The following is a 13,900-nucleotide window of genomic DNA, read 5'->3' as shown; positions in this document are numbered from 1 at the left end:
ATAAATCCTATGGAAGAACCAGCGTTGACAACAATCAGTCTATTTTTTTAACTGACATTTATTTGTATGCCCAAAACCATATCATGCTGCCAACATTTTTTAAAAGTTAAATTGCTGTCAATCCAGGTTTCATCGATGTAAAAGATGTGGCGTTCGCTTGCCCTGAGTTTCCTCATTTTGCGTAAATAATTGTTCCTCCAAAATACAGTGCGAGGTCTTTCGATAAGAATTTTTCTTTTGTTAATGCATTTCTTCCAGCGAAAATTCATTGAACGCAAAACTTTGCGCAGAGTCTTTTTGCCACAGGAAGTCTATTTTTTGCCTCGACAGGCGGTAATTTCCGCACAGATGGCACTTTCTTTTCTTTAATGTAAAAGTCTTGTATTGTCTGCCATATAATGCATTTGTCAAAATCGTCAATTTCGCACTTATTATCAGCAGGGCTTTTAAGTTTCTTTCCAGGTGTATTTAGAAGTTTATATTCACCCATTGTTGATACTTTGTGATTAATTTTTTTAATTGTATACTCTGATACTCCAGTAGCTTGCGATGTTCACTTCAAAACTTGAGGAAGAGGAACTACTAAAGAGTTCACCGAAGCTTCAGAAGCGCAAAATTCTGCGACATTGTATACGATTTGACCTGCCTGAGACTTTAAAGGTTTCACTTAAAATGGAAGGGCATTTTAAAAAATTGCCGATTAGTAAAGCACTACGAAATCAAGCTAAGTAGAAGCAAATCTGAAGAAATACCAGTACAAAAAATATAACAACGAGAATAAAAATAGCTAATGGTAATAATATGTTCCCCTCAGCCAACAATTGCCGAAAACAAAATAACAATAAAGCAAGCCTTGGTTCATCCCTATTTGAAATATACTAGCCCTGTTGCTATAGCGACGGCAGGAGCTGTTCTTGCCGTAGACAGACAGTTACATGCTTCTTTAACACTTCCCTGCTCAACATGATTGCCTATAACACATTTGGGCTCTGATGAGCAGGCATCTCTGACCATATGGGATCTTGCTGATCTAACTCGCCACATATGGCAAGTAATCTCTCAAGAGAACATACGCCAGCTTTATGAACTCAGCTGAATGACAGCCTGCATCGGGCTAATGCATTATTTATTTTTCCTGAATCCTATGATTGTTATTATTATTTTTTCCAGTACATGTATGTCACATATACTGAATTTCATCCCATTTGTTTAATTCCTGCTTGATGTATTGCTTTTTATACTAGTGTATTTCACTTTTTAGTTTCATTTTTATCCACACAATTAGTCTACTGACTTTTTTCTTTTTTTAAATTGTCTGTTAAATGCACGAATATACAGCATATTTATGACTTTTGCCTATGCTATAACTATAGAGCACAATATGTTTGACAATTTTTATGACAAACACTATATCTTTCTAAATTATTGAACTACTGATTATTTTTCCTTACTTAGAAAAGAGCAGAGGTATAACTAAGGAGGCAGAATGCAGTGGAACTCAAGCAGGTTATTCCAATTTTCAAGGTACTTTACTTACTACGTATTACAAAATTTTCATGATGCTTTTTCTTATAGGATAGCTGTTAATTAATGTGTCTGCATTTTGTAGCATGTAGTTTTAGTATTTTTAAAGTTTTAAGTTAATAATATTAAGTGGTTTATTTTGATTGAAATATAATACATTCTTATTCAGAAAGATTCGGACGTGCAGAATACCAGGTAGACGAAAATTTGACATAGTTGAGCATATAAAAAAATGGAATTCATAATAAAAAATACAAATAAAGGAAAGAAGAAATTTCTAGTAAAAAAGTGTAAAAATATTCGTCTTGGTTATTATTTGCTGGAATAGTTTGCTAAATTCAGATCTTTTAAATACAGTCAAAAGTCTTTAATCCGGACTCGTCGGGACATCGGCGATTCCGGATTATTGGTTTTTCCGGATTATAGATCATAAACTTAAATCTGGTAAGATGGCATGTAGAAATTATAAAATTAAAAATATGAAACCGTAATTTATGAAATAAAGAGCAATTATGATCTAAAGGGTATCAAAATTTACAAAAAAAGAAGCGTAATATTTATTTGTTTGCTTTATTAAACATTTCTTTCAACGCGTGCATGCGTAAAGCATACATTATGCATAGTTGAAATGATTGAAATTAGAAAATTGCAATCAGAAAACTATTTGATGTGTATTCGTGATATTTATAATGACGAGGAATTTGATTTAAATCATATCAAAGACGGAGTACATCGAGATGAAATACTACATTTAGTAAGGAATTATAAGCCGAATAAAATAAAAACATCTGCCCTGAAGATAAGGATAGTGCTGACAGATCAACTTCCAGTTCATAGCACACCGTGTCGTCCCGCCCTCAGAGCAGCGTGAAATTAATAAACAGATTTTGGAATGGTTAGAGAAACAGAGAATATGCCTTTATCCATTTTTTTGCAACAATACCACTTTTTGTTTGATGGACACTGAAACATGCTTTTGCTTTGTAGATCCTTTGGCAACTCCAGAATTGGAAATTCTTTTTGACATAATCGAAAGTTCAAGCTTACTTTTATAAAATTGCTCTAACAGTCTGTAAAAAATAATAAGCCGGATCCAATTAGAAGATTTAAGGAACAACGCAATCTGCAACATTAACTGAAATAGATAATTTTAGCCTAGCTTAGATAATTTTAGCCTAGCTTATACTGTCCGTTATACATTAAACGCGCATTATGCATTATGCGTTTACGCATGTGTAGAATGTTTGTAGCTTTGAGGTCCAGATTATAGATCATTCTGGATTATGGATGTCCGTATTAAAGACTTTTGACTGTAGCACTTATGAGCAAAGAAGCATGATGTGCTGTGTGCCATATCTTTTTTTTTATGTATGTATTCTGATGTTCTTCATCTTCATTGTATAAATAATTATTTGTCCTTTAGCCGGGTATTCTCGTATATCTTATTGTTACAAATTTTGCATATACGAGGGTGTGGTGTTGTTGGCCGTGATCGTATAGTGGTGATTATCCCCGCCTGTCACGCGGGAGACCAAGGTTCGATTCCTCGCCGGGGACCAAGCTGACATTCTTTTGCATAAGATGGAGGAGAAAATATGTTCTTGTGCGAAGAAGGTTGCATTAACGAATATAAGAACTCCGGTAAACTTTACTGGAATTGATGCGAGCTAAAATTGTTCCTGTGCTGTGATTCAACGTATATATCCTGATAACTGTATTTTTCGAAGTGACGACCATGTGCGCCAAATTCAAGCCTATCTACAAGAAATCTTATCTCTTCCCTCGCGAATAATTGCACCACATATTAATTAAGCTTCTTGCAAGATGCTGATAAGTAATGTGCCATCGATGCGTCAGGATTAGGAATTGCAGTATACCGTAAGAAATTAACGCTGTGAGTGTCCCGTAGGACTAACGAGTAGGACATGCCGAAAGGCATTCATGAATGTAGTTTTTTTTTTTGTAACATATAGAATCTAGGCTAATCAAGAAAAGTGTGTTTTGTGATTTAATAAATGTATATTTAAGGAAGAAATACACTCATGCATGCTTTATTGGGTAAGTCATTTTATTCTTCTTATTAAAAATCATGCAATGTACTAACCACTAAATTTTTAGTTTAACTATTTACGTGGAATTAATTCGCATTTGATACTCTTAGTATAATTACTTTAATACGATCACGACCAACAACACCACATTTATGGTGCCGTGACCAGGATTATAATAATAAAGGCACATTAATGGTGCTGTGACCAGGATAATAATAATAAAGGCACCACTTAATGGTGCCATGACAAAAAAAAAAAAAAAAAAAAGAATTTAAGTTTTGACTGTTTGATTTCAGGTAGAGAACCATTTTATGCTTATAAAAATATAACTACACATGTGATTCCAGTATGAATATTATTGATAATTGCTTAAATATTTTGAATTTTGTGAATATGTCTGATATCAAATAGGTGAATATTAGTAGTGATTGGATAAAATTTTAAATTTTGTGATTATCTGATATTAATCATTAAGAAAGATTAAGTTGAAAATTGCATATGTAAAAAAAAAAAAAAAAAAAAAAAAAATGTAGAATTCCATATGACTATGTTTTCTGCTAATGTGGAATAATTTAATGATAAAAATAGATATGTGAAAATGGTAATATCAATTAAAAATTGGTCAGTATTCAAGAAATTATTCCTGAATGTATATCATATTGTGTGGTAATGAGTATGTAATAACTTGTATCCATGTGAAAAATTTCGATAAGTTACAATAGTGTATTTATGAATGTTCTATATATTAGGAGTAATAATAATAGTAATTTATAGTGGTACTAAAGGATAGTAAATTGATTTAGAATAGCTAAGAAAAATAATGTAATGAACATGAGTCTGGCTACTGCTCTGCCTACTTTTTCAGGGGAGCATGACGAAAATATAACATTTTTTTTAGATCAGTTATGCCAAATGGCAAATATAGAGAACTGGAATGAGAACAGAAAAAGTTTGGTGTTAAAAATTCAATTGAGGGGTAAAGCATTAAAATTTGTAATTGATAATGAATCGTGTAAAGATATGTCATTTGATGATTTAAAAGCATTACTAAGTAAAAAATTTGCAAAATCTCAGTCATTTGACACAATTCAAAATAACTTTAACTCAGTTAGACAGACCCCAGATCAGTCAGTCGAGGACTTAGTGGAAAAAGTGAATACTTATGCCACAAAATATTTTGGGTGCTATCCTAGTTCGAGTGAAGAGGTACATAACCTCACTCAAAAAGCAATGCTTTCAAAATTCTTAGCTCTCAGACCAGATTTAAGACTGGAGGTTAAAAAACTAGGACCTGTTGATTTTGCTACTGCTGTTAAACAGGCAAAGAACATAGAAAAAGCATTGGAGGATTCTGGTAATAGCTCACAGACACATGATTTTTCACCTGAATTAAATACATTAATTATGCAACAAATGCAAAATAATAGAGCCATTGAGGATTTGTCAAAAAAATTTAATGAAATTTTACGTAATGGTAGTGTAAACAATGTAACTAGACTAGAAAATAATGCTACACAAAGTAGTAATAATAGAGAATCTTGTCATATTTGCCAACAGAATCATTGGACTACAGAGTGTCCTTATTTTCCTCCAAACAATAATTTTCAATATTATAGACAGGCTAGAAACAACCACAGAAGAAATTTTTATAGGGGGTATATCAATAGAAGGAATAGATATAATAGTCAGTATGCTTTCATGCGAGGTAATAGACCACAGAACAGTAATAGAAATAGGCCACAATACAGAAGATACAATACTCGTAGAAATAATTTAAACTAATGAAGGGTACTTGCAGATCTCCCAGATACACAAAGTATTACTCAAGTGCCCATAAAAAAATTTGGGGGAAACAAGACAAAATTAAGAAAATAAGGTACTCAAATAGGCCAAATACACATAAAAGATTCTGACACAAAATTAAAGAAAGTAATGAACAAAAATTGGTAGCTTCTTGCCAGACTAATAGTATCACAAAATTACCAGTAATAGAAATCAAATTTGACGACTTTGTGGTAGAAGCATTACTTGATGCAGGTGCAAATTTAAGCTTAATACAGCCAGACACCTTGCAGGTAATAAAAAATTATACAAAGATTCATTACTTAAGCAGATCTGTAAGAATACATACGCTAAATAATGCTACTATCCCATATTTATCTGCTGTAAACTTAAAATTTCGTTTAGGAAATAAATGGCTTGCCAACCAATTTTTTGTTACACAACATAATTGGAACACAAATTATCAAATGATTTTAGGGTATGATTTCATTCAAAAAAATAAGATACTTATAGATGCAGATAAAAGTCAGTTAATCATTGATAACACATATTTTGATCTTCTGGACAAAAGAAAAAATTGTACTAACATTAATGCAAAAAAGGTAGACAAGAATAGTAGACCAGAGAAGTCAGGTATTGTAAGAGTAGTATTGAATACCAGAATTGCGCCAAATACAGCAGAGATAGTAAAGTTAAGCATTCCAATTAATATGCAGAAAGAAAAGCAAATAATGTTCTCACCAGACAGGCGAAAAGTGGGCAAGATAGGTATGACTGATTCAATTCATGAGATAAGTGACAGGCAATATATATTCACCATAATTGAAAACCATTCCAATTCCACCATTATTCTAAGAAAGGGTGAAAAGATTGGTAAGGTATATAAAGTCGAAGAAAAACAATTTGAAAAACCTAGAGAGCAACAAAATTTGCAGATTAACCATATAACTTTAAAAGAAATAAAAAAATTAAGAAAGGAGGAATTAAGCCCAGATGATTTTGATTTAAGTCATTTAGAAGCAGAACAAAACAAAACAAAACAAAACAAAAACAAAAACAAACAAAAAAAAAAAAAAAAAAAAAAAAAAGATTGAAATGCTCATGAGAAATTCAGCTGTGTTTTCAAAATCTTACACCACTCTGGGTGAGACTAATGCTGTCGTGCCTTAATTTAATTTATTACATAACTTTCCAATTCAAACTAGAAAATACACTATTCCTTGCATTGCTAAAAAATATGCCCAAGAGGAGATAACCAAATTGTTAGAAGCAGGTATTATAGAGCCATTGACATCGAGTTACAGTTTTCCAGTAATTTTTGTCAAAAAGAAATCACCACGTAATACTGATCCTAGCAAATTAAAATTTAGAATGGCAGTAGATTATAGATTGCTAAATTGCATAACTGAATCATATCAAATATGTCTACCTAAGATTTCAGATATTTTGCATAATATAGCAGGTAAAAGTTATTATTGTGTGCTAGATCTTAAGTCAGCATTTTTTCAAATAAAGTTAGATCAGAAAGATAAAGAAAAATTAGCCTTTTGCACGGAACTTGGCAATTTTCAACCAACTCGGTTACCTTTTGGTGCAAAAAATTCATCTGCTTATTTCCATACTCTAATATCAAAATATTTAGGTGAATTGCAGGGTCCAAATTTACAATATTTTCTAGATGACATAATTGTTGCAGCTAACAGTATAAATGAACTAGTAGTTATTTTACAAAAGGTGTTTGACAAGTTAAAAAAATTTAATTTAATGTTAGACCCAGCCAAAGTGCAGTTATGTAAACAAGAGATTACGTATTTAGGTTTTTCGGTTAATAAGAATGGTTTTGCTCCTTCAGAGGAGAATATTCAGAAAGTAGCCAAATTTCCTAGGCCAAGAAATGTGAAAGAGGTTCAAACATTCATAGGCATGGTAAATTATTTTCGACACTTAATTTTGAATTATGCAGAAATTGTCAAGCCAATAGTAAATTTAACAAGAAAGAATATACCATTCGTGTGGAACGAGAGATGCCAAAATGCATTAGATAAAATACAAGAATTAATTTTAGAAAAACCCACAATAAAAAACATAGAAAATGATAAACCTTTATATTTAGTAACAGATGCTTCTAGATCAGCCATTTGTGGCATATTAATGCGAAAAAATGATAAGTTTTTCCCAGTACAATTTTAAACAAAAATTTTAACACCTGCTGAGGCTAGATATCCTTCAATTAGGAGAGAACTTTATGCAATCTTCAGATCAGTAAAGCAATTTCAGGAACATGTGTATGAAAAAAAAATTATAATATTAACTGATGCTAAACCTCTGACTTTCCATATTAGTCTTGACAAACAGCCAGATATTGTAGCACGCTGGTTGTTATATTTACAGGAATTTCAATACACGATGGAGCATATTCCTGGTTTAAAAAACCCAGCAGACTACTTTTCAAGAGTTTCAGAGGATGTAGTGGTAAACAATGTAAATATATTTAAGACGAATGATAATTTGTCTATTCAAAACATAATTAGTAAACAGCAAAGTGATCCAGACATAAAATCAATTATAAAAAAATTACAGGATAACCACAAAGAAAGTGTAGAACAATATTTTATTGATAGTCATACAGATGTAGTAATGATAAAATTAAAACCTGTAAATGTTAGAAAGAAAGACACAAATATCCAGAATAAAATTCTAATTCCTAAGGCATTAATTAAAGATGTATTACAGACAGTTCATGTGCCTCATTTTGGTATTCAAAAGACATATGAGTTTGTAAAGGCAAAGTATTATTGGAAAGGTATGTACAGCGATACGAAAAGTTTTGTAGAAAATTGTTCAGATTGCTTACAAAATAAGTCTAGACCTAACAACGCTCTGCCACGTCTAATTCCTAAGAAAGATCTTGCTCCTGGAGAGATGATAGCTATAGACATAGTTGGTAAACTGCCAAGATCCATAGATAATAAGTTTTATGTACTCACTATCATTGATCATTATTCCAGATATTTGGAAACAGTTCCGTTAAACAACTGCACTTCTCAATCCATCATAAAATCTTTAAATGATTATTTTGCCAGATTTGGCATCCCAAAAATTTTGTTATCAGTCACTGGTTCCTATTTTCGTTCCACAGAATTTAATCAATTTTTAAAATCACTTAAAATAGAACACAGAAAAAGTTCAATTTATTATCCACAGTCCAATGGGTTGATTGAAAGAGTTCACAGGGTAATGAAAGAATCAATTGCAGCAATATCAAACAAAATATTTGAATGGCCACAAAAAGTACTGATGTTTAAACTGTTTTATAATAATGCTAAACATTCTGTAACTCAATTTTCACCAGCAGAACTATTTTTTGGTAGAACATTAAATACTCCCATAGATAGCAATGATCCTCTTAAATTAGCAGAAGATTTTCAGGAATATTCCAAAAGACTAAAGGAACAATTGAGTAGTGATAAGCAACAAGTAAAATTAAATGAGGATGAATATTTTAATTGTGCAAAAAAATATTATTTGAAAGGGAGAAAATTTCCAGAATTGAAATCAGGGGATAAAGTTTTTATGCAGGAATTTACTGATCGAAGGGTGCTACATCCAAAATACAAGGGGCCATATGAGATCATTAAAAAGCTACGAAATGATAATTATATAATACAATTAGATAATAAAACCCCTAAAGTTCACGTAAGTAAATTGTTTTTACAAAAGCCTTCAAGAATAGATTCAACACAAAATGAGGATTAGGAGTGTAACACAAGTATAAATCAGCAAATTTAAAAAAAAAAAAAAAAAAAGTGTAAAGAAGTTGTGATTATGATAAGAATGTAGTATGTGTACAAGCTAGATAATGAATGATGATCATGTGTGGTATGAGTCAATTTAGTGTAATAAAGCGCTAATTGCACGATTTTTGGTAGAGTTGGCTGGTCCGTATACCAGAAGAATTGAATTGTATTATGCAGGGTCTCATTGATTACTAGGTAGCAGATTAAAAAACAAAGAGTGTGGTGCTAATCTCCTTATCTTACTGCTGAATCAAACTGAAGGTATGTAATTTAGTAGTGGATCTAATACAAATGTAGCTTGTAACAATGTCATGACACATTGGTGTATGAAATGTATATGTGAAATGAATATGATCAAATGATAAAAGTAGCTAAGTAATGAAATAGTGCATGTGATTCTAAAATGTAAAGAATGAGATAATGTAACAAAGGTAAACAATGGTTAAGAGGAGTAACATTAAATTGATAATGCAATATCATTAGTAGTTGATAAATTGATTTTATCACATGTGAGTTATAAATTATATATGTCAAAATTTCTTTTATGGAATCGCATCTGTGGTGATATTTTAGGTAAGAGTAGACATGCCTGAGTACGTAAAAGAATAATACTAATTTAAGAATCTAAAAAAATGTGTATCACAAAGTGTTTAAAGTGCTGTGTTTTTTTTCCCAAGCAATGTGAAAAATTAATGTGAATTATGTGTCTATAGTGCATACAAGAGCTCAACTGTGTGCATGTAATGTGAAATGTTTATATAGTGCCAACGAAATGATAAAGTGCAGTGCCTGTGCAAGTGATGTAAAGATTGGTGTGAAATGAGTAGGTAATGCAGACAAAATTTCAAGTGTATCCAACAGAGAGGGATTTCATTTGTCCACTGATCGGACAAATTTTTTTTTTCTTCGTCCGGAGCGAATGTGAGAACACAGAATTCTCACAGTGAACACGGTGGCTTTATCGATTCTTGAATCGTTATCGCTCCCTGCCACGTGCGTCGCAGTGGATAAAAATGGAAGGACTGGTTTTGTCTCATCTCTTTTTCTGCTTGTCGTCGTGTTAACGAGTATGTGGGCATTCGGGCCACACACACAGCTCGCGCCATCGTCTACTGTAAAACAACATGTAATCGAGCTGACATTCTTTTGCATAAGATGGAGTAGAAAATATGTTCTTGTACGAAGAAGGTTGCATTAACGAATATAAGAACTCCGGTAAACTTTACTGGCATTGATGCGAGCTAAAATTGTTCCTGTGCTGTGATTCAACGTATATATCCTGATAACTGTATTTTTCGAAGTGACGACCATGTGCGCCAAATTCAAGCCTATCTACAAGAAATCTTATCTCTTCCCTCGCGAATAATTGCACCACATATTAATTAAGCTTCTTGCAAGATGCTGATAAGTAATGTGCCATCGATGCGTCAGGATTAGGAATTGCAGTATACCGTAAGAAATTAACGCTGTGAGTGTCCCGTAGGACTAACGAGTAGGACATGCCGAAAGGCATTCATGAATGTAGTTTTTTTTTTTGTAACATATAGAATCTAGGCTAATCAAGAAAAGTGTGTTTTGTGATTTAATAAATGTATATTTAAGGAAGAAATACACTCATGCATGCTTTATTGGGTAAGTCATTTTATTCTTCTTATTAAAAATCATGCAATGTACTAATCACTAAATTTTTAGTTTAACTATTTACGTGGAATTAATTCGCATTTGATACTCTTAGTACAATTACTTTAATACGATCACGGCCAACAACACCACAGAGGGTAAGTTGAAAAATAAGTTTCCCCTATCGACTGTGGTCAGAGTTGTGTATGAAAGTCAAAAAATAGAATGAGACATTAAAGATATGACATACCTTTATTTTTCCTCATAGGTACCAAGTACATTGAGACATTTGTCATATCGCTTGATAAGCTTCAAAAAGCCCTCCAGGAAAAAATCAGGGCTTTGCTTATGGAAGAAGCGTTGAATGGCTTGTTTCACTTCAGTATTGCTTCCAAAGCGCCTTTCCCCGAGATTTTTCTTCAAAGACGGAAACAGATGGAAGTTGCTTGGTGCGAGATCAGGACTGTATGGCGGATGGTGTAGGTGCTCCCAACCAAGAGTTGCAATATGGTTTTGCATTGCCGTCGCCGAAGGTGGTCTGGCATTGTCATCCAACAGCAGAACGCGAGATGTGAGAAGGCCAGGCCGCTTTTTCCGAATCTCCTCTTTAAATTTTAACAGGGTGTCACAGTAGCGCATAGCATTGATGGTTGCAACCTGATGCTAAAGCAAAGTTTTAAAGTTTAAAGAAATTAAACATTTAGCAGTGGTAGCAATGAAAGCTCCCTGAGTTATGTTGTGCAGACATTGAAGACAATAAAAGATTTTTGAACTTAACCAATTTATTAACAATATAATAAAAAATAAAAACACAAAAAATAAATGTCAACAATATTAGAGTATTAGGAAAAACACAACATAATCATCATTCATCAAATATTTTTACCTGTACTCCAAAACACTGGCATTCTATACAAACAAAAAAAGAAAATGTCCTAAACAGTGACTATGCGGCCTAAAAATAAAGCTGGCTACACATTTAATCAGTCCATAATCAATGGTCAAGAAAAACACCTGAAAATTTAAATGTGAAAACACTTAAAACCGACCTAACTCCGTTTGCACAAGGAATCGTCGCCGCTCACGTATTTTTAATTCCGCCCTCATTGAAGAAACATGGACGCCACCCACGGCAGTCACTCACAGGATAGCCCCCGGAACCGAAGAACTTCAATCTGGAACCATCATCTCGCAAACCGGAATCAAGGCATGTTTTCACCGGACTGCAGGCATCCTTTGGAAGGGGCTGGGAACCGCTCACTTACTTGCCGGGAAACCAGGAACTAGAAGCATTGAGCCAGAGCGACGCGAGATACTTATAGCAGAAGTAGGAATGACGTCATCTCACGGCAACCAATCAGCTATCGGCACGAATCGGCTTTTCAGATGACGTAACATCATGTTTCGTTTTTGCATCTCAATTAGGTTGAAACAGTCCGTTCTCAATGCAAACAGTGGCAGCAAGAAAAAGAAGTAGAAGTAACTACTATATTATAATTAAAATAAGGACTAAACTAAATAAACATTTCAAGGAGGAGAGATGATGCAGTAAAAGGTTTAAAAATAAGCTATATTTTCCAACAAATGCCCTCCACATCATCATCTTCGACCTGAAATAAAAACCGAATGCCAGTATCTTTACAAAATTCAAAACAAGAATAAATAAATATCACAATTTCATTCAGAAATTTTTAAGAAAATTTTTCTTTGGGAAAATCTTATCCCATTATTCAAAAATTTTACCGTAGCAAGAAAGTCCAACATGTTACAGAACAATACAAAGACATATATATGATCATTCATTCAATACTTTTACCCAGGGCCCTGGTCACTCATACAACATTCTACACTATACAATTTTACATTTATCTAATATCCATCATAATATGACTTAAACATATTTTCAAATTAATAAAACTCTTAATTTAAATACACACAAAAACAAATTTCATAGGAAAATTGTTCCACAAAATTTTACCAGGTTATGCTTAGTCAGCGGTTTTGTCATGGGATCAGCCAGATTATCTTTACTTGGGACATATTTTAAATCAAAAATTTCCCTGTTCAATAGATCACGAATGAAAAATAGTTTCACATCTATATGTTTTGTCCTTGAGTTTTCAATGGGTGATTTTGTAAAACATATAGCAGCCATGTTATCAGCAAACAATATTGGCCTCGAAACATAGTTACTTGCAATTTTAAACTGAATGCATTCATCCAAAATGTTTTTAAACCAAACTAATTCTTTTGCTGATTCAGTCATGGAGATAAATTCAGCCTCCATAGTAGATAAACTCACTCCCCTTTAAATGTATGCCAAGATACAGGTGATTCTCCCAACAAAGCTATTTGTCCACCAATAGACACCATATCATCCCTGCTTGAAGCAAAATCCGAATCTGAATATATATTGAGCTTCAGTTCCTTGCATACCAGCTTGAGTTTGTGCTGTCTGGTATTGGAAACGTACCCTAACTAACTTAAACCGTAAGTTTAAGTAATCCTTCCCAGTGAAACTTACCAGGATTGCTTTGGAACTGAGAAAATATATTAACAGCATAAGCTATATCCGGACGAGTACGATTGCAAAGAAATGAGAGACATCCCAAAACATTTCTGTAACGATAATTCATCATTTCAGTCGTTTCTTCTTGTGTACTGGGACTTTGAGTATTTCACACCTTTAACTATTGGAAGGGCAGTAATTTGTATTTTAAAAGACTTAAATTGATTAACTATGTCTTCTATATATAATTGCTGATGAATTAAAACACTATTTTTCTCATATTCAAACTCCACACCCAGAAGCTTTCTTGTTTTACCTAAAATTTTCAAATCAAAATGTGAACTCAGGACTTTTAATATCCTTTTGGCCTGAACTTCACTTTTCCCAAACACAACTATATCATCAACATAAACCAACAGAATGACAAAATCTTTAAAACGATAGACACAATTACACCACTCAAACTTGATGAACCCTAGGTTACATAGTGTTCTATCCAACTCATAGTACCATAATCGGCCACTCTGATGCAAACCATACAAGGCTCTATCTAAGCGACACACAAAAGTTTCTTTATCTCGCTCCACAAAACCCTGTGGTTGGGACATGTAAATTTC

The 13,900-nt window shown here is 33.0% G+C and overlaps 1 protein-coding gene across 4 annotated transcripts in view; it reads left to right on the top strand.

Moving 5' to 3' along the window:
- The window catches only part of LOC118204090 (uncharacterized), a 150,234-nt gene that overhangs the window by 44,945 nt on the left and 91,389 nt on the right, over nt 1-13,900 (top strand). For all 4 annotated transcript variants that reach the window (XM_085820777.1, XM_085820770.1, XM_085820765.1 and 1 more), the window contains exon 4: nt 1,456-1,524. In XM_085820777.1, coding sequence (XP_085676903.1) covers nt 1,456-1,524 — 69 coding nt within the window. The remainder of the gene's footprint in view (nt 1-1,455; nt 1,525-13,900) is intronic.

Source organism: Stegodyphus dumicola, chromosome 1, assembly GCF_044657685.1.
Source record: "Stegodyphus dumicola isolate Sdum_Otavi_A_Nest chromosome 1, ASM4465768v1".
Classification (NCBI taxonomy): Eukaryota; Metazoa; Arthropoda; class Arachnida; order Araneae; family Eresidae; genus Stegodyphus; species Stegodyphus dumicola.
This window is presented reverse-complemented; position numbering and strand designations above follow the sequence as displayed.